Consider the following 22,003-nt stretch of genomic DNA (forward strand, 5'->3'; position numbering starts at 1 on the left):
TTAACCTCTGGAGCAAATTTGCGCACTTTTCGCAACAGTTGTCAACTTTTCCTACCTGCACGGAGTCGGCGGCCATCTTGGTTTTCGCCTTTGAATCAAATCCTACGGGGAGAGAGGAGGGGAGGTGGAAGTCCAAAAACAAGCCTTGTTTTAAGTTTCCCTCTCTGGCGACAAAAAGATTATTCGGACCAAATCCTCGGTCATCTCGGGTACACGGTCCTTCCCATGTCGTCTTCACACTTCATTGACGCGGTCACACCGTCATGAAGGCGGAGGGTGGACTGGTGTTCATAAAAAAAAAAAAGCTGAGGCATAAATCTGTCCCAGTGCAGTTGGAGAAAGAGGCGGTGGTTAGAGAGGAGAGTCCGCCCAGAGGAGCTGCAGTGCCGCGGCTGCCGGACAGCTACACACATGATCCACACTGCTTACAGGCTGGCCTTACCTCATGCTCACAGACTCATCCCGGGGTAAACACACACATGGAAAAACAGGGATACTTGGTCAGTGATTTATTTTGGAGTTGAAATGTAAACTAAATTAATAAAAAAACGCACAAACGCATTGCAGATGTAAAATAAGTTCTTAGTTTTGTGCATTTCATTAGAGGTGAAATGAGAATAAGTATTTACATCCCTTAATTTAATAAAAAAGTAGAGTAGAAAAGTGATGATACATGTACTGTATAAAAAAGTGCTCAATCATAAGTGATACATAATTAATACATTTTCTTTTGAATAGTTATTTTATTCTATATTTATGAAATGTATTATTGTTTTTCATACACTTAATTTAATTCCTTTCTTTTTCCTTGTCCTTATAAAAACTAAACTAAAGCAATCGGGAAAAAACATGTGGCTTTTTCTTTCTATATTCCAACATGTTGTTATTTTATTATTTAAATGATTTTTATTATTTTATTCATATTTGTTTTTTCTTTATATTTCCACATTTTTTAATTATTGTTTTAAAGATGTTTTCTTTTGATGGCACTCCTTTAATTCCATAAAGAACTTTAGACAGTCATCTATTTAATATTGATCAACAAATAATATTTAAATCCAAAGGATAATGCAGATGCTGTCACAAATTGCTGACATCCTGAGGGGCAATGCAAACCACAGCAGCTTTATTAAATACTTAACAAGTCACAGTTTACTTTGAGTTGCTGGGCCAGATAGATGAGAAGGAGCTGCTGTGAAGAAACCACAGGACAAACACTGAAGCCTCCTCAGTGGGGCCGGGTCAGACATGTCACAGCCCAGTGAAAAGACTAACTGCTGCATTACATAACCTTCAGGGACACAGTCATCACAAGCCATACTTCTCAGAGACTGGGCTCTCTCTGGGCTCATGTCTCAAATATGTATTGGCGAGGGACAACGACGCAGTAAACTCAGCATTGTCCACATCATAAACATGGTCTTGTTGGGCAGACTTATGAATGATGTTCTCCTGTTAAAATCCCCACAGTGACACTCCCCAGAGGTCGTGATGCTTTTGTCTTTCATGATTGGATCAATATGGACTATCAGCAGTATACACAACCTAGATTTATGGTTGCAGTGGTGTGGGGGTAAAAAACAGATATGATGTGGACGGTGTAATCTGGTTGGTTAACCTGTGGCCTTCATCAGAAAGACACATGTATGTGTATTCTGTATTTCTCCGGCTGTTAGTTGAATGAACACTATATTGATCTGTGGGAGTGTTATGACCTGTAATAAACTAATGATGTAATGATTATTGCTGCGATTAATGAGATGATTACTGAGTTTTATTGGGCAGGGACGTATTACACCACGAGGTTGTAAGAATAAGAGGAATCCTAATGCACTAGGAGGCCTATGAGACCCAAACAATTTGGAGTTCTGTTTTAAGTCCCGTTTACACTAAATCCTGTGACATTAAGATTTAGCGAGGCCGTATTTGTGTAGCCCAATCCCGTAAACTAGGATTGCAATGGCTCCCTTGACGAAAGGCCAATGGATTTTGGAATATTGCAAAAAAATGTAATCTGTGGCAAATACACGTTTATGACACTTACATTATTATAATATACAATGAGGCTGTAATAGCCAACTAGTCATGACCTTAGTCATTTATTTCAATTCTGTTCATATCTATATTTATTTTAAATTATTTGGATTATTATTAGTTTTTTACTGAATATATGTATTCATAATTACATGTCCAGAAATAAGCTTTTTAATGTATAACCAAACTGTTGTTTCTTGATTGATTTATACGTTTCAATTAAGAAAGTTGTGGGGGAAAAAATAAAAAGGTACAATACACATTTTTCATACAGCAGTGTGAATCTCTGATTTTGGTTAGTGTTGTTGAGTCCTTCTGGACAGCTACTACACTCTGAGGCTCCAAAGTACTGACAAAAGTACTCTGTAGTGACTTCCATAATAAAACCATGTGGGATGTATACACTCAGGTTGGCATCCTTTTTTGAAATGTAATTAAGTATGACTCCACATTTAACTTATTTTAATCACCATATCAGAAATTAAAAAGACTAATGAAAATGGTGAAGAACACACACACACACGCACGCACACACACACACACACACACACACACACACACACACACACGCACACACACACACACGCACAGTTGGAAGCCGGCGCAGCTCTGTATCTCCCTCTGCAGGATACCAGCGCTGAAACAATCCAGCTTCCATTTCCACAGCAGCTTTATTTGTCTTTACGATACTATGTTACTTTATTTGTCAGATCAAGTTTGAAATGTTACCTCTACTGCTGTGAAAATTATAAATATTTCATAAAAAAAACACCTGCATCTCTGGCAGTGTTAGTATATATCGTTAGGATGGCAATTAAAAGATGACAACAGCCATGTGTTGATATTTCACATGCGGCCCTAATCTTTTTCAGTAAAACAGCAATAAATCCAACCTTCAGGGAAGAAATAAATAAATAAAGTACCAACCGTTCCACCATATTATATGTGGAAACTTGCAACTATTTATGAAGTAAGATGAGAGTGTTGATGCTGTAGCAGGGTTAGCTTAGCATAAAGCCTGTAGCCTCACACATTTAATAACAAAACAAAAAACACATTTCCCAAAATGTCAGCATATGAAAGAGTCAGACTAACATACAGGTGGACACTAATGGAGCGATCACAACACACCAGTCGACTGATTGCTAAATCTACTGGCAGACGAATTATGGGCATCTATCTTCATAATTCAAATTAATCCCTAAAGTAATTTTTCATGCAAAATGTTGTGGTCAGCTTCATATTAAAGTGAATATCTTTGGCTTTAAGACCAACAAAACATTTAGAGATATCACTTACAAAAAATGGGAGAGAACAAACATTGAATTGATAAATTATGAAAATAATCAGCAGATTAAAAAATAATGAAAGTAGTTACAGCCAAAGTGGACGCAGATGTTTAACTGGTTCTACAATGAAAATGACAAAAGAGAATGCAGTCTTGAATTTAGAATTTGAAAGAAATCTACAAACTGTCATTTTAATATGGTTAACCGTTTTGATTTCATACCATGGAAAAACTGCCAGTAGATGAATAGGACTGAGAAAAGTAGTAAGTATTTACAGCAGCAGCAGCATCTTCACCTAGGTGTTTTTGTACACTCGATAATATTCTTCATTACGGAGGAAAGGCCTCTGAACATTTACACCCAGCATCAAGTACAGTATAAAACATACGTATGTGTCCCAGTAAATAGTCCATGGTCACAGGATTTTTATTTTATAAAAACCTCAAACGTTCTCATTCAAGTCCAATAATACAGCACAGTAGTCGTACACTTCAAATCTCTTTAAGTTAGTAGTAGTGGTGAGGCATGGAGAACGTCACCGTCTTTACATACAAAAGACAACCTTAGCAAAGAGTTAAACACAACCAAACAACCAAACATTACAGAGCCGATGACAATGTTTCGGAGCTGGACAGGCCGTCTCCCGACGCGTCAGACCACCTTTGACATGAGGGGGAGTGGAGGCTGCTGGGAAAAAAAAACCTGCTGATGAAACACGAGTCCAGTTGGCTGGCACAGACGTGTCAGAGCTCTCAATACAATGTTCTACAGACAGCCACATGTAGTCTTTATGTGTCCTTTTTCCTCTCAGGCCGCACATCTGCCACGTGTCCGTCTACTCTTCAGTTTTTGGGATAGATCTTCTCGTAGAAGAAGTTCTGTGCCAGCAGGTAGAGCTCCCCGTCCTTTTCCCTGACAGCATGTGCCCGGACAAACTGGAACTGCTCCAGTGCAAATTCGTAGAAATCGTTCTCCATCTTCCAGATGGCCGACTGCTGCAGCTTGGCGATGGACTCCTTCGTGGGCGGCTTCTTCTCGCTCGTCTTCCTCAGGTGGGATTTCTTCCCTGTGAGGATTACAGAGGAGAGGAGGATTAAAGTGGTGCAGGTACATTCAGCATTACTTTTATGTTGCAGGAGTTTTTCCCTTTCACTGCTCATGTGCAAAAAACACTTGCCTGCAATTTATACCTCGTTACTTTTACAATGTATTTACAATGTGTTAGTGTTACAGGCTCAGTCAGTACTTGTCTATGTTGCTTTTTCTGAATTCTGTTACTTATTTTTTACCGTGTAGTACGTTTTTTTAGCTATTCGTTTATATTCTTACTAACCTGTGCTTATCTTTTTATTTGATATGCAAGTCTAGTCTTTTTTCTTTTGCCTTTCAACTCACTGTACTCTTGCTGCTGTCGAGCCGTAGAGTTCCCCGATCAAGGACAAATAAAGGATTTTGAAAAAGGTTTCAAAAAATCATTAGCTCTATTTACAGGTGTCAAAAGTATGTACAACCAAGGAGTGTCATTGGTAACCCACAGAAAACAGGCGTCTGACATGGCATCGTGTTCTTTCTCATAACGGCTCATATTAAAATTGGGCTAAAACGTGCAAAATTCAAGGATGGGATAATGGGGTAAAAAATTGGTACAGGATACTTTGAGTGACAAGTTATATCTTGCATTTACACTTAAATTCAAACGCATGGCTCGGTGCAGGTGAAGTTACAAAATAACTCAATCCAAGGGCAGATCTTTCAAACCTGTCCAATCTTTTTTAAGGCCCATCTTTAATGGGGCTCTTTCTTGCTTTTTGGGGTTTCCCTTTCCTGTAGTGTGTTCTATAGGTTTTAGTGCATGTAAACGGTCTGCTAAGGCTAACATCCCTGTGTTCCTTTCTCTCCTACACTAGGGCCCCTTTAACTCATAGTCATACAAGCTATACCTCAGAAAAGCTAAATTCAGAATACAAAGATCTGTTTTTTTTATTTGTAGTTAGGAAACAGGACTGCATGACTTCATAACAACACATTTAGACTTTCAACGAATACAATAATAGATCCCTGATTAACTTGAGTACTTTAGTGTATCTAAAAAAGACGAACATCATACTTCATAGCACCTCTATGTCACTGTCACATTTAATTCCTCTGTGCTCTCCATTATTCATTCTGGCTGCACTCGCTCTAACTAATCTGTAACTACATCAGCGAGAGGCATGAGTGCATATTGATCACGATTCAATTCTCAGAGGGCCAATTCAGACTGCCCAAATGCAACCACAGCACACTGTAGGCCTGCAATGTGAGTAAACTCTTAAGAGTATTAGAATGTTGGGGGAGGGAAACAGAAACATGCTGATGATAGCGAATGTTTTTAGGTCTTTATCAGACATGGCACCTGTTTTGTAGAGCTCCGTGGCTCCTTTGAAGAAGCGTGGCAGCGCAGCCTCCAGCATCATCACAAAGTCCTCCAGCTCCTCTGTGACTCCCACCAGCAGGTACTCGTTCACCAGGTTGTACTTGGCCTGCTCCAGAGCCCACTGGCTGCCCACGTTCCTGAACACATCATGTTGTTTGTATGTGGTTAGATGCTTTGTATTCTGCTGAAATGATTACAAGGTTTGTAAAGGACAGAGAGTGTGGGAGGGAAAAGTGAATGCTTTTCTTCACATTCAAAGCTTCTATTGAGGATTTCAAATGAAGCTTTGAATGTCTGTGATATTTTGTGACGTCAACAGCTGAGAATACATTTTTTAAATTCCATAATTTTAAGATAATGATCTATCATAATAAACGGGTTAGCCTTTTCTTTTTTATTAAAATCAAATGTCTTGTATGAATATAATGAAAAATATGAATCAGTGTGTCGTTCCTTTTGTCCGGGAAGCAGGAGAGCAGACAGCTTTTTGGACTGCAGTGAAAATGCTGTTTTTGAAAGGCTAAAAACGGCAAAATATATGGGTTGAAGAATTATTTATATTTTTATTTATATTTACATTTGGGTTAGGGTTACATACACAAATCGTAGTCAGCACTGAATCTTATTCTACAATCAGTATAATATTTGTAATATGAATGTAGTCATCTATGCAGAAATACCAGCTTACAACACTATCAGAATCAGGTGTATTGCCAAGTAGGTTTACACACACAAGGAATTTGCCTTGGTGTAAAATAAATAGAGATGCAAAATAGAAGAACTGAAAACCATTTTGAATGTTGATTAAGAATTTGATCGTCAAAGTTATGAATAAAGCTTCAACGTTTCCAAATATTCAGTGCAGCCCTAGTGAACTGAAAGAAAAAACGGTGAGAGGGAAAAGAATGAAGTGAGAGGAGCAGAAGACAGGAGAAAGACGGGAAGCAGTGGAAAAGAAATGAATCTGCGGCAGGTGTTGTCCTGGTCAGGAAATGAAATGATAGGGAAGGAAGTCGATTGTTTAAACCTATAAAGTGACTGTTTGGCAGAGCCTAGTTAAACACAGCATTACAGGACATTTAGGTCTTTAGTGTTTATTTCATGTTTCCAAGGTGCGCTACAATTGCCCAAAACACTTCCGTTAGAAAAACCGTGCTCCACCTTCAGAAACGATGCATATATAAAAACACAAATGTGCCAAAACGCAAATGAAGAAACATCTTCACCAATTTGATAACACATGCGCAGCGTTTAGAAACATTCACCAACTTGATGGATCGTGTGCAGCGTGTACTCAGCTGCATAAACCAAAAGCTGCAAATACAAAACACTGCAAGAAGCTCAAAACACAACGGAAGCGTGGAAACTTCAAAGTGGGGACCGAAATGCTTGGTGAAGTTCAGGCATTACAAAGTTGGCCAACAATCACTGTCACTGGATACTTACCTAAAACTTCACCTAAAAATATGCCAATAAAAACGTTTTATTAAGGCATAAGCTAGCTAACGTAGCTAACCTAGTCATATCGAATATACTGACAAAACACTTATAATGACGAGTTAGCCACGTTTCTAATCCCGAAAGGCAACAAGGGCTCTGGGATTTTTTTCTAAAAGTTGGTGAAGATGTTTCTTCATTTGCTTGTTTTTGGCACATTTGTGTTTTTAGATTGGCATCGTTTATGAAAGTGCAATATATGTTGCGTTGTTGTAGCGCGTTTGCACGGGTCGGCCACTGTAGGTTAGTGTACCAGACTGAAGTCAATCTTAAGACCTTCAGTTGGTACTCTGCGTCATGAGTGTGGATGGTAAAAGGTAAGAGGGCAGAGTGAAGGAGAGATGAGAGAGGCTGAGAGGGATCAGTGAGGGCAGAGAGAGATTGATACAGATCATCATGGAGAGAGAAGGATGGAGGCTAAGAGTGCTACAGAGACCTTGAGAGGATGAGGGGAGCAGCAGTGATAGAGAAGGACGATGAGGTTTAATGTGCTGCATAATGAAAGAAAACTAATACAGCATCTGACCGCCTCAGGTGAATATTGCCTGCAAATATTTCTCATCAAAACCATTTTAACCGGCAGCGATGCAAATTTTGACTTTTCAATTCTAGGTAAAACTAAGTACCGTACTTTTCGGACTATAAAGCGCACCTGCATATGAGCCGCAGCAGCTAAATGCTTCGTCTGTCTTGCTCTCGTTCTGTCTCTCGGTTCCACTTTTACTTTGGCGCGCTACCTGTCTCACTCTTTTCCGGCCTCCAGCTTTTCCTGCTGGAGCCCGCCGCTTAAAGGTGGCGGGCGCGGACCGGTCATAGAGCCCGTAGTGTTAAAGGTGGTTAATTTTACCTGTAAAATCCATAGATGTAGGAGGTTCCCTAGTGGCCGTTAGCTGTACAAAAAAAATGGGGGAAAAAGTCGCGGCTTATAGTCCGAAAAGTACGGTAAGTAAAGGTCAATTGTTGTATATCCTAAGCTACTGTACGTTTTATTATGAAGTGGAGTCCCTAAACCCGGGAATTTGTCAGCATTTTACCACTCGCTCAAATGACCATTGTCTTAGCGTATTATTTGTTCTGTGTGAAAGCATTATGACAATAACAACAGTAAGAACATTTATATTGTTGTGCAAGTAAAGAAAAACACCCCTGGTGTCTACAGGCATGGAGCTGCTTATCTGTGGCACATGACTCCTTGGCCAGTCCTTCAAACTTAGGGAATTTCAAAACACCAAGAATAAAGTTCCATTTTTACAGAATGCTATGTTAGGGACTATTTTCAGCCATGGATTTATACACTTGAGATGTGCACTAGTGAGAAGAAAAGTTGAAACATGAATCATCGGATTTGATCGAACATAAAACTGTTATTTTATTTTACACATGCTTCTTTTATTGGTTTGACTCACATGCCGTATATTATATTACAACTGTTTTTATTTTATTAAATATTTTGGACTCAACTAACTTGGTTTCTCACAGGTTGTTCAGCACACGATGCTGAAACCTGGTTAGAAAGGTGCTATAGAAATAAGGTTTAGCTTGCAATCAGGAAAGATTGGTTTATCTCCAGCCTTATGAAAAATAAGCAGACAGACAAACAGAAAACAACTGAAGAGAAGCAAAACCAAGCATGCTTTCTGTCATTTTAAAAACAAGCCTATACTCAGACTGATGTTTGAACACTCACCAGCATTCAGAGTAGTGACCACAGAAAAAGGGAATCTGCAGCCAGAGCTTCTCAGGGGCACAGTCTGAGCCGCCGGCTGACACACATTCATCAAATGTCTGAAGCACAAACCAAGAGAAAACACACAAAGAATTGAAACGTGATATTTTAATTTGTCAGTATTAACGATTGAAAGTTGTAAATCTATCTTTTGAAACAAAACAATAAGAGCATGGATGGATGTTTACCTTCTTGTCTCCTTGTTTCCTGCGCCTCAAGCCGGGCCTGTAGTCATCCCCAAAACGCAGGAAGTAGTAATACGACACTAGCCTCTCTATGGGGTCCCGGATCACGTTTATGTAGATGGGCTTCCTCTTCACTCCGAACCTGAAATCATTTACATTAGGGATTGCACACATGCAACAGGACTGTACTATAAACCAACTATAAAGCTAACTTATAAACATCCAGAGTTTGCAGATTCAAGAGTTCAACACCATTTTTGCTGAGGTCGGAGGATCAGTGCTCCTGTACATTCAGATATTTATACACGGAACTGTGAAAGTGTGAATTAGCCCAACTGAAGCAGACGGCATGTTAGAGAGGCTGTGAGACTGAGAGAAGAATCTATCCCATGTTCTCCGGGAATGTGTTGTGGTTAGCCACTATTCAGAAACTATCCGAGATAGACAAAGTTGAAATGATTATGTACATTGCTCACCCTGTGTTATGGTACATTCTTAAAGGGGCCCTATTGTTTTCATTTTCAGGTTCATATTTGTATTTAGTGCCTCTACTGGGACATGTCTCCATGACATGTGCTGCAGCACCTCTTTTCACCCTCTGTCTGAAACCAGAGTTGGAGCATAAGCTAATAAAAGCCAATGTTACGTAGTGATGTCACTATGTTAAGGATGTTAACAAAGGAGTCCAATGGAGGTGTTTCAGGCGGGGGGGAACTTTGGGATTTGAGCCTTTTCTGACCGTTTGTTTACATGCAAACAAGACAATATAACTACAGGAGAGGCAAAACCCCAAAAGGCACAATAGGGCCCCTTTAGAAGTACAACCTGAGTTAAGGGTCAAAAAGCTGAGACGTATATGATACATTAAAGTAACATTGGGTTGGATTTAACAGCAGCAGTGTATCAAACTTGTGAACTATTATAAAGTGTCACTTATCAAGTGATGGGCTCATTACTGAGTACACTTTGGAATCGTCCAGACGGGTAGCCATCTGCGCCAGTGTGAGACTCTTTTATTAAGTGTTTTAAATAGTGCCGTTTTAGTCAAAATCCATTTGTTATTGGAACTAGTTAGCATATGACATACAAATAAATTAGACGTGGTTTATACTGCATGGGTTGTGTGAGAGATTGTAAACGATGTTTTGATGTTAAAGATGGCTTCCATTTACTTTCATTCATGAAGATGTTTTGATTCTTTGTTGTTTGTAAAGGGAACGCAAAAGACAACATTTCCCCCCAGAATTCAAGCTAACATGGGGCGAGTCACTCATGTACAGATCTTGTACCAGAGGACAGCAAGGCAGGGAGCACAGACAGGCAGAGGGGGGAGGGGTCGTCAAACTGGGTAGGAAGCATCAAAGCATATTTTTGTTGAAAAACGCTGGTCTCCAGTAAAAGTCATTTCCAAAAAATGGTGGAGTCAAGGACATTAGCACACTGGTTTTATGTGAGGCATAACCTTTTCTTAATGGAGAAATTAATAATGTTTAGGAGACTTAAGTCATACTTATTAAATAGATGTTGGAAAGGATGAATTGAGTTTATCAACCCAACGTAGAATGGGTTTCAGGTACAAAAAGCACCAGTTGTATTCTAATCCTCGCATTCTTTCAGCTCTATTATGCCGTCAACAGATTACATTTCCTTTTTATTGGTTGTAATTTTAGTTTTTTTTGTCAATCGTAGACTGATTTGTAAATTCAAATTCCGTACGAACAAAAAAAGCCATAAAAGACGTGAATGACCACAAGGGGGAGACCCTACACAAAACCACAGCAGGATTGATTTACTGTTTTTAACTGTTGTCGTTATATTTCAAGACAAAGTATTTACTTTGTGAAGTCCAGGAAGGAGACGTGTCCGTGGTAGAAGGCCGGCTTCATTTCTCTCCACTCAGTCACATTCTTTACAAACCGCATCTGGAACAAATACAAATTGTCATTGCAGTGGATCAAATATATTTTGAGTTCCGATCCAATTCTGCGCTGCAGCTAGTTTGGTTCACAGGTGGTCCAACTTGCAGACCACTAAAGAACCAGTTTGCTTTTCCACTGACCAGAGGTGGGAGGAGCCAAGTCATGACGTGACCTTTGACCACATAGATAATGTGAAGTATCTCTTGTCTTACATGGATGAAGTTTGCCTAGCCACTAAAACTAGTCTGACGTATCAATTAAAAGATTTTAAGCCAACAATATACCAAAGTCATGGAACAATAACGAGGCACAGGTATGGCAGATCAATTATTCAGCAAACCGGTTGTTATTCAAAGTATGGGGAATAAGAAGTTATATGTTAGACGTATGCCTGGTTCATGTTTTTCCCCACGTTTATATTTGTGCCATTTTGCAATCTTGGCGCTACTGCTTCTGAAACAGAAGGGTTCTACTCTCACCATTGACTGTGCCACGAGCCAGCGCTGCTGCAGCGGGAACACAACAAAGTGGCTCACAATAAAGCACCCCGAACCGGCCCTTGGACCACATTCGTTGTAATGTCAACATCAATTGAAATAATAAAAAAGTATGTTAAAGAAACCTGTTGCTAGAGCTGCTCCTTTTTAGTCGATGTTTTGGTCTTAGCAAAATAAGATGTCTTGAGTTGACTTGTCGATGTTATGCTTGTTGTTCTTCCTGAATGACTCATTTCAAAGACATGAATGAGCTAATGTCTGGTAAACGAGACATGTGTGTGGTGTCGAGACTTTTTTCAGACAAAAGAAAAATAATATTTGCGGCCCCACGGTTAATAATCTAGTAATGCACTGAAAAGAGGGAACGATGTTTGCTTTCCTAGTTTGTAATCAAAGTTTACTCATCTTAACCGGTCACATGACCAAGTTGCACCAATCGGATCGCCAGGAATACATACACAGTGTCTACGGACAAACTGTGAGGTTTGACACGATCTTTTGTGCAAATGACCTGTGTCTGATTTATTTATTTCTTTGTGCACGCTATTTTTCAGAAATGTTTTAACAAGAGGTAAGGTAATGTCCCCAGCGTAAATGACATCGATACAGATCTGTCCACTGTTCGTGGAGTAAGAATGTTGTTAGTTGAGGACCTCCCTACAGCGCGGCGTGTCTCTGACCTGGTCCTGTATGGACATGACGGGGTTGTTCTTGGTGGTGTTGATGTGCAGGACGTGGTAGTGGTTCTTCCCACACAGGTCGTAGGCGATGTTGGTGAAGGATGTGCTCGCCGTCTTGGGCACGCGGTTGTAGATGATGACGAGGTCGTCTTCGCCCTCCGACGGCGAAGAGGCCGCAGAGTCCCGCTCCCGCACGCCGTCCTGCGTGTGCCGGTGCTCGATCTCACGCACCTCGTGTCTGGCAATGGCTCGTTCTGGAGGAGAGAGAGGAGATGGATACAGGTGAGTTTCGCTTTAAGGCTTCAGGATGGGAGGAATCAGCACACATGTCCTTCAGAGATTTTCCTAATACCAGATTCAAAGGTTTTCTGGTCAAATGTACACGAGCTACAGCGTAGTTGTTGCTAAGGCAATCTGAAGTCCCAAGCTCCTCCAACAATGCAACATAAATTGCAAAAAGACAGAAAATAGTGCCAGGGACACAATAGTGCAAATAAAATCCAGGAGCTATAAACGATTTAAATGTTAAATAAAACAAGATAAAACAGAATGTTAAATGTAATACTATACAGTGGACTGCTTATTGTAATAAAATATGATATCTGGAGAAAGGTTATAGCAGTTTACATATTTGTATTAATTCTGACTTTTTGATTTTGATTTAGTTTAAGTTAGTTTTTGCTAGTTTGTTCCTCAGAAATATTTGTATTACATTTTTTAAGACAACAATCAAACATCTCACTTTAGCGCTTTTGCTAGTTTTAAAAATGTTTAGGATTTGGGAAAGATTTACATATTCAAGTTGTTTTTTCGGGTAGGATATATTTACTTGGACCTATTCAGCTACATTAACATACAAAACACATGGTTGGAGAACTGTGTAGAAATGGTCATTTAGCATCTGTGTGAAGAAATTCCAACATAACGCCATCTTCAATGTCAAGTTTCTGTGTTTTCATTTCACAAATGTATACAGACATTCTTTGCTGTCTACTTTTTCCGGTAGCGAGACATCGTAGCAAAACCCAAAAAGTAATAAATGTATGTTTTGAGTACGTTTATGTAATGTATATTATTCGTTTTTTTACCAGGCAATAAGGTTTCAGTTTAGTTTAGTTTTTAATTTACTTTTAGTTGACATAAATAACCCTGTGCTGGAGCTGCTAGAAAGAATGACATACTTACGTAAACAGTCTTAAGTGTAAATGGGTAGAAAGAAAGAAAAATACCAGGAGCAACCACCATGTTTAAATACTGGTCAACATTTGACACACCGCAAAACTACTACAGTATATGATTTGATGGCACTCAGCTGTTTCCCATTTCTCTGCTACATCTCCAGGTTAAATGAAACCTGACAAAGACACTGTTCCGTCCTTGTCAGAAGTAGCAGTGCTTTGTGAGAGACTAAACTTTGATTTCCATTTGATTCAAACATGAAACACCCTTTCCTTCTTCACACCAAGGTTTAAGAATAATGTCATACAGGAATATCAGTTAATCATTTTGTTAGCAGCCTATTTCACGCTGCAATACCACCTCTCTTAGCTAATCAGATTCCACTTTAATATCAGTCTCCTACCTTCACTCTCACTCTCCTCATTCAACCGCAGTGTAATAAATGTACCCTCATATGGCCGAGTACATGTGTCTGTGCTTTAGACGGACTCTAATTGACATATCCAGCCTGGTTTCTCTTCTGAGAAAAGTGTCCTGTAATCAGGGTCAAGAGTGAAGAGGCGAGGGTCAGAGGTCGGTAGCTTGATCGTAAGGCTACAGTTATTTCATCGCAGACGGGATGTCACCGGGCAAAGAAGTTTCTGACATGTATGATCCATGCAGTAATGAATCTTCACACATGTGTAGTCCAAATGAAGGCAGGCTTAGAAAATGGTGGTCCTTAGCGGTGGTGGAACGTAAGCAAGTACATTTCCGCAAGTACCGTACTTAAGTAAAACGTTTTTTCACATTATGTTCATTTATATACTTTGACTTCACTTCATTATGTGGGAAATGTTGCACTTTTAACTCGGCTTAATTGTTTTACTGCATTAGTTACTACTGATTTTGCAGATTTCATTTATTAATACAAAATACAAACCAACTAATAAATGATTTAATTAAACTGTATTATATATTAAACTACCCAGCTGCAAACGTAAAAAGTTATGTACACATTGCATGCATTAATAAAGGTACAATCATTTTAATATATTTTAAATATATACGATTCTGAAATTGGCCCTACTAAATAAAAAGTACTTTTGGTACTTTAATTGTATTTTCATGCTACTCAAACATTGTTACTTGAGTAATACTTTGAATGCAGGACTTTTACATAACAGGGCATTTTTACACTGTTGTATTGCTACTTTGAATCAAGTAAACGAGTACCAGGGAGTGGGACATCTCTAAGTGGTTGACCAATCACAACAGAGTGGACCATCCCTTGGCCCCAATATTTGGCCGACGCCACTATATCCCTATGGGAGAATTGGCCGACGGGGCACTATGCAGCTTCCCAATCAGAGCAGTCTGGGCCCTGGTTTCAGACAGAGGGTGAAAAGAGGTGCTGCAGCACAGGCAGTATGAGAGAAATAAAGAGCGTTTTGAACATTAAAGCATGGAGACATGTCCCTGTAGACTCTAGGAACTAAATACAAATATGAACCTGGAAATGAGTATAATATGTCCTCTTCAAATAAGTGACTTTACCTTTTAAACTCTTCAGGGCCAAACAAACAAATCAATAAGTGTACCATCATGTGGCCAAGTACGTTCCTGTGCTTCACTTGAATAGATGTATCCAACTAGGGGTGGGCGATATTGAAAAATATGTTATCACGATATTTTCAGGCAGTATCACGATAGACGATATATATCACGATATTTTTTCATGTCGGTTATTATGGTTATTTTTCAAGTTACTTAACAGTACAAGCACCGACAAGGTAACAGAAACTAAAACAAAAAGGAGTAACACACCAAAATAGCATTTCAAGCTGCTTTTATTTCAGAAATGAAATCCCTGAATGAACAAGTGAGCAGTGAACATCAATAAACATGAAAAGGAGGGTAAAACATAACTAAGTAAAACATAAAACATCAATGAGGAAAAGTCAGTGCCAAACAATTAAAATGTAAACTTTAGAGTAGACTTGAAGTGTAATAAAAGACTTTAGCATAACTGAAGGGAAAAACATAAAACGCCACAGCGTCAGTTATGTCTTTCCACCGTTTGCTAGTCTTTTCATAAGGAGCCCCTTTATGAAATGCCTGCCCTATGGTTGCTCGCTGCAAAGAAAGGGGGCGGGGACTTTGGGAGCGTGTCAAACAACTCGGACTGAACGAAAGCAGAGGTGCGCTGACATTGTGAAATCGATCGGGCTTGATATATGGTAAAATTAAAATCAGTAGGTGAGGCTGGGGGAGCGGGAGGGGAAGAGGCTCTCCGTCCGCTGTCATAGCCCCCTGCGCCGCGCACGGAGAGCCTCTTCCCCTCCGCCATTTTTTTTTTTTTTAAATCACGATAGGACGATATCTCTGAAAAAGCATATCGTGGAGACCTAATATCGTCACGACGATATATATCGTCATATCGCCCACCCCTATATCCAACCTTGTTCCCTCTTCTGGGAAAAGCGTCATGTTAAGAGAGTGAAAGGGTGAGGTGGTGAGGGTCATGGGTTGGTAGTTAGACGGTAAGGCTAGTTATTTGATCGCTGACTGGACATTAACAGGACAACAGTACACTATAAATGAGGGGGGCGGAGGGATCTGGATGAAATGGCAGAAAAGCCAGACCTGGTTTTGAATAGATCCCGCACAAAGACGCCCAGGCCTTTGTTACCCACAGGCTTTTCTACGTCTGAATTCGCCTCAGAGTGACTGGTGTTGACAATGACTCGGAGAGGATGGAGGGAGAAGAAAAAGGGTGTGTGTATGTGAGTGTGTGTGTGAGAGGAAGGGAGGATGGAGCACCTAATACCCGTGGGAGCCCTCGCTGGAGCCCTTGCTGGAGCCTGGCTTCTGCTGAGACACTGGACTGGTCGGCTTAAGAAGCTGGCATCTGGCACCGGTCGCCAATTAAGATGTCAATCCGCCAACCTCTCCCTCGCCTGAGCTGGACACACGTGGGCATGTGCTCTCAACACACACAGAAATGCTCCTGCTGCTCCCTCTCTTACACCATGCGGAGCAGCTGTCAATGTCCCGCTTGTCGAGCTGGGTCTGGTTACGGTCGGAGACGTGCCGCTTCCGCCCACTAGTGCTCGTGGGCGTGGAGACGTGCCAGGTGGCTGTGATGGCTGAAGGCTGTCAGCATGCAGAACAACTGTAATGCAGACATTCATGCACGCCTCACCCTGAAGCCTGCAGCAGCCAACAACAACAGCAATAACAGTGGCTATGCTGGAACTTTATCGCCGAGGCTCAGATGTCTTTTTATGATTACTTTTATGACGGGTGTATGGAGGGGGACAAAGAAGGACAGTGGCATTCGAAACAGCCGGAGTTCAACCTGCGATAATGCATGTCAGGAACATTAGGTACCTTTAGTCTGCTGCGTACTACCAGCTGTCTGCTTTACAGACCATACAAATATATTTTCACAATTATCTTTTTACTACGAGTGAAAATAATAGCTCTAATTGTTTCTTTCTGTACAATAGTCATAACAATTGTAAACCAAAGAGGTGGGTCAGCATTTCTTAACAGGTTCCCTCATCTCGTCTTGCTCAAGCTCAAGAAATTCTAATGCCGAGTGATGTCAGTAAATATTGATGCTTTTAGCTGCCTTAAAAAGGTGGGTGTTGGCAGCTCACTGGAAGACCACATAAAAGAGAGGTTATAGCAATAAGCCCGTCTCTAGGTAAATCATCTGCTCAGTATTGGCTGTTAGGGAAATGTTTCCCTAGGCCCATAACTTTGGTCCAGTTTATCAGTTTGCACTGCCCTCAGTGAGCTCAGGCCTGCAACCTTGGCTGCTGTGCTCTCAGTGTGTTGTGTCCTTATTCCTGCCTGTTGGCGTCAGCTGATAGAGGTGGTATAGTGCTTTGCCCGTTTGATCTTGTTAAGCACAATGTTGATTATTATCTCAGAATTAGCTAAACACATGGGTCTGGGGTAGAGATCTTCAGAATTGGTTTGGCAACCGCTATGTCATCATGTCTGGTGAATTCTCCGGCCTTAACTTCATAATAAACCATCAGTGTTTGAAACCAAGCTCCAGCTCTCCCTTTGTCTCACTGAGTCTCCATTGCTCCAGAAGTTTCAATCACGTTGGTGACGTCATGTGGTTCCTTATTAAACAGCTTCGTTGAATACTCATTCTGATTGGTCAATTTGGACATTTCAGAGGTTGTTAATTCTCGCAAACAGGCTGCTGCTAAGGAGAACAGATCGTTGCTAAGGATGATCAAGTGACTTTGTGCAGTCATATCAATCAGCTGTGGGCAACAAACATTAATTTCCTCCGTCAGAAAACACCATGGAATACTTTTTGGATATTCAGTTTTATATTTGTGGAGAGCACGACTCTTTGGATTCATGAAGGCTAAACTGTCCCGTGTAAAGAGTCCACGAGAAGGAAGGAGGTTGGTATGCAGTGGAAGGACTCTTTTTTTCTTAGCGGAAGCAATAAGATCATTTATAAATCAATTAAATCAATTTTTTTTATCAATATTGTCAATCAAGTCGTTGGTTTATTGGTTTATTTAGTAGGTAGCCGGGATAATGTGCAGCAAGGCGGTCATTAGTGAACAATTATCCCTTACCTGAAATAGTGATTGTTTGCGAATAGATTTCTTGCTGAACTAAACTTGTGTCATAATCCTTTGTCTTCCACAGAGCTTACTTTCTGCAGGTTTTAAAAAATATATATATATTCCCCAGTAATGTGTTTTTCCAGACAGTGTCCCTGATACTCTGGATCATCCACAGACATCGCTGTCAACCGTTTCACTGGAACTACTTTCCATTAAAGAAACACTCAGCTGTCAGCGAGGTCTGCAGTTTATCAGGAAGTAATGGGACATTGTTTCTGAGAAGAGATCTCACTGGAGAATTTTAAATGTACTGTTTCCAGCTGCGACAGTGTGTACCGTCCACTATTGTTTTCAGCTCAAGTATGTGCATGTCAGCATGGGGAAATGTGCTCCTAGAGATCTCTACTTTGCTCCACTGGCTAATAAGTTCTGAGTACTTTGTCAGGAGTTCATATTTCTGTGGACAGATTTTGCAAATGTGTAGGATGCAATCACAAAACGTTTCCGATGTGTAGTAAATATCAAGATCGAGTGGTGCAGTGATGATGTCTTTTTGTATGCCGACCTGGAAGTTAGCATCACAAAGGCTCCTTCGACAATAAGTAATTCGATTTCCTGATTTTGTTATTTGTAGAAAATAAGTGTTGTTGCAAAAACACATTAATGAAACTTAACACGTCTTGTTCAGAAGGAAAATGTCCACATATTAACACTACTTTAGGGTTTACGCAATCGGCAGAAATAAAAAGCTAATGCTAGGCCATAAATGAACTACATCGAGGTCACATGACTGCGCGTTACCACCGCGTACCTGAAAGCATACTCGGCGTGATGACGTTTCCTAGTTCATTAAGTCACTTGTTAGTTAACCACCATTTTTATGACACACGGGGATGTATTTTATGTTGTAGAACAAAACGTGAAAATCCCTTAAGCATGTGTTAACCACAGACCTTATTTTAGGCTTCTAACCAAAAAAGCATTGACTTCGAGATGAGGAAACCTAAAGTAAGAAAATAATAACTAATTTCCGGGTTTTAGGACTCGTCCCTAAATCCTGGTGAGCAGAGAGCACATTGGCCAGAGAACTCATAAACAGGATGGACAAGTTGGACAAAAGTTAGTTACATGGCTAGATATCATTAGAGGTAAATGAGATATTGTTTAATTGAGTGATTTGACTTTTTAAAATGGTGCCATCTACAGGAGAAAGTTCATTTTAGTTTCCTGTGGCATAGAGACAAAAATGTAAGCCTTTGTGAATCGAAAAGAGTTTGCAGGGAAGGCTGGCAGTGTCAGAGATGTTCAGAGGAGGTGGGGCAGTGAGAAAAAACCAGGGGCTACCGTGTCCCCAACTACAACGCCCTGAGCTACGCGAAGGGGCCATTTGTTGAAGACATGGTGTTTTGTGGACATTTTCCAACAAGCAACAAGGAGGCGAAACGGGCACCGAGAGGGCTTCTTAGGCTTTGTAGAAGACTCCCTATTCATTGCGAGACTGAATGCACTTGGCACAGACCTTCATATCAGAGGGCGCCACACACACAAACTTAAGCGTAGCGCTCCCTTCTGAGGTCATTTAATTAAAGAACAAAGGCCTGAATGACTATGGCCACACAGCAGGTTTCCTTTCATTTCACATTTCCGTCCTCAAGCCCGTCTCCGTGCATTAAAAGCTAATTAGGAACCGTGAAGCCAACACAGGTCTTAAACATTGTGACAACTACAAGCCTATTACTTGGAGTTCCATTCAAAGTGAGAGACAGGAAGAAGACAGAGCGCCGGTAGTAGAACATATTTACTGAAGCAATTTCGCGACTGATTAGACGCGTGCATTTGAAATCATCATTCATATTCGCCGGCAGATCTGCAGTCATGTATTATTGCCGTCACGTCAGATCTGATGGGATAATAAAAGTGAGGGAGAGTAGATGATCCTTTCTCCAAGAGGCACATAAATCCATCATGGCTCCGATCCGCCAGTTGGAGCTCGCTGCCTCTGTGTGCGCCTGCTGAGAGGGTTAGCCCTTCCAAACGAAGCCTTGGGATAGGTGGGTAATAGAGATTGGCTATCAGCGGCAGACTGAGCTGCACGGCTTGTATGGTTCTGCTCGGATTGCACTGGATTGCAAAATCAATGAAGGATGACAATGAGGAGATCTAGGTTTTCTGCTGTATAAAAATGGAGTTAGTCTGCTGCTGCTGGTGCCTCGATAGAGTTTTGGATGCATGCTGCTGTTTGGCAGAACCAAGTTTGGGGGGACAGTTATGTCATCATTGCAGCACTCAGGAACATTTGGATAAACCGTATGCGTCCGAATTTCTAACTACTCCAATTGAGTCTTAAAGGGGCCCTAATATGCTTTTGGGGTTTTTCCCTTTGTGTGTTATATAGGTTGTTGTGCATGTAAATGGTGCAAAAGCTAAAAGCCCTGTGTTCCCTCCAAAGTTTCGACATAGTGGTAGTAGTGGTGGTGGTCTAATGGATAGTGAGGTGGGCTGCAGATCGGAAGGTTCTGAGTTCAAATCCCGCCTGGAACACCACCACTAGTGTGCCCTTGAGTAAGGCACTTAGCCCTCAGTTACTCCAGGGAGAATGTCCCTGTAATTGGTAATTGTAAGTCGCTTTGGATAAAAGCGTCAGCTAAATGAAATGTAATGTAATAGTGGAATCACTACATAAGAATCACGCATCTATTGGCTAGCGCTCCAACACTGTACGTTATAGGCTATGGGGCGGGACATCTCTAAGAGGTTGACCAATCACAACAGAGCCGGCCAGCTAACCAATCAGAGTAGACTGGGCTCTGGTTTCAGACAGAGGGTGAAAATAGGTGCTGCAGCACAGATAGAATGAGAAAAATAAAGAGCTTTTTGAACATTAAAGCATGGCGACATGTCAGAGTAAAGACACCAAGTACAAATATGAACTAGCATTATAGGGCCCCTTTAAAATATGTTGACTGGAGTGGAGTGGAAGCCAGGCCAATGGGATGACTCAGGCCTGATTTAACAGAGTAGAACCTGCTATGCTATTGTTACTTAATTGATGAGAAGCAATATGAAACGGGAATGTAATCTGGTGTGCAGCTTTTTCAACGCCACCGGCAGCTGCAGAGGCCTGAAAGAGGAGACGGATAAACCAGCGCTTTCATTAAGTGATTGTGAAGGTGCACGGTACATTCAAAAACGCCTTCGGAGCTTTCAAACAAGCTCAGTATGTGAGCAGGAACATGCAGAACCACGCACACTGAAACATAAAACTTTCTCCAAACTACACACCAATGCTTTTGGTCAAAATTGAGTATTTAATGGATTTGTTTTGGAAAATATATTTGAAGTAATGTGCAATTGTTTAGCTAGGATTTTTTTTTAAATGGGTTGATTGCTGAAGCCGAGGCATTTTTCCCACAGGCTTTGACACACAAGTATGACATTGACACTCAATGAAAGGTCTCATTCAGTCTGCTGTTCCTTCACAGTACAGCTGGGGAAGACACGAGAGGTGGCGAGGGTGGGGGAAGAGAAGAAAGAAGGAGAGACGGGGGGGGAGACAAGGAGTATGTCTGAGGAAAACTGGGACGGACAAAAATGTGGCCACCTAATCTAATTTCTTTCTCTAACAGCTAGGGCATGGCCGGATAAACCAATTTAGGGGGCCCAGGGTCAAAGTTTGCTGTTTGGATCCCATTGACCCCCCCTGTGAATAAGACTGACATTTAATTAACATATTAACTATTGTGTGAATATTAGGGATGCACGATATTGGTTTTTTGAAACCGATACCGATACCGATAACTTCCTGCTTCTCAAGACCGATAATAAAAAAAAATGTACGCCACTAATTATTTTAACGCGATTAGCGCACGTAGTTTCAGAGCGCATCGAGTTTAAAATACCATCTACAAGCTGATGCTGACAGCCCCGCTCCTGCCGCCCGCTTGTGGCAGACCACACTTCCACGCTCACCGGCAGGCATTGCAGCGTCCAGGCAG

At 40.9% G+C, this 22,003-nt stretch overlaps 2 protein-coding genes across 2 annotated transcripts in view; both read right to left on the reverse strand.

Annotated features, from left to right (window-relative positions):
* The window catches only part of LOC117461825 (serine/threonine-protein kinase N2-like), a 46,405-nt gene extending 46,093 nt beyond the window's left edge, over positions 1–312 (reverse strand). Inside the window, exon 1 of the mRNA XM_034103789.2 lies at positions 56–312. Coding sequence (XP_033959680.1) covers positions 56–76 — 21 coding nt within the window. The 5' untranslated portion in view covers positions 77–312. The remainder of the gene's footprint in view (positions 1–55) is intronic.
* Positions 313–3,035: 2,723 nt separating this feature from the next.
* Positions 3,036–22,003, reverse strand: part of hs2st1a (heparan sulfate 2-O-sulfotransferase 1a) — a 58,990-nt gene continuing 40,022 nt past the window's right edge. Inside the window, exons 3-8 of the mRNA XM_034104985.2 lie at positions 12,244–12,497; positions 10,984–11,069; positions 9,151–9,289; positions 8,924–9,021; positions 5,719–5,876; positions 3,036–4,389 (exon numbers count right to left, since the gene is read on the reverse strand). Of these exons, the coding sequence (XP_033960876.1) occupies positions 4,166–4,389; positions 5,719–5,876; positions 8,924–9,021; positions 9,151–9,289; positions 10,984–11,069; positions 12,244–12,497 (959 nt within the window). The 3' untranslated portion in view covers positions 3,036–4,165. The remainder of the gene's footprint in view (positions 4,390–5,718; positions 5,877–8,923; positions 9,022–9,150; positions 9,290–10,983; positions 11,070–12,243; positions 12,498–22,003) is intronic.

Source organism: Pseudochaenichthys georgianus, chromosome 17 (genome assembly GCF_902827115.2).
Source record: "Pseudochaenichthys georgianus chromosome 17, fPseGeo1.2, whole genome shotgun sequence".
NCBI lineage: Eukaryota > Metazoa > Chordata > Actinopteri > Perciformes > Channichthyidae > Pseudochaenichthys > Pseudochaenichthys georgianus.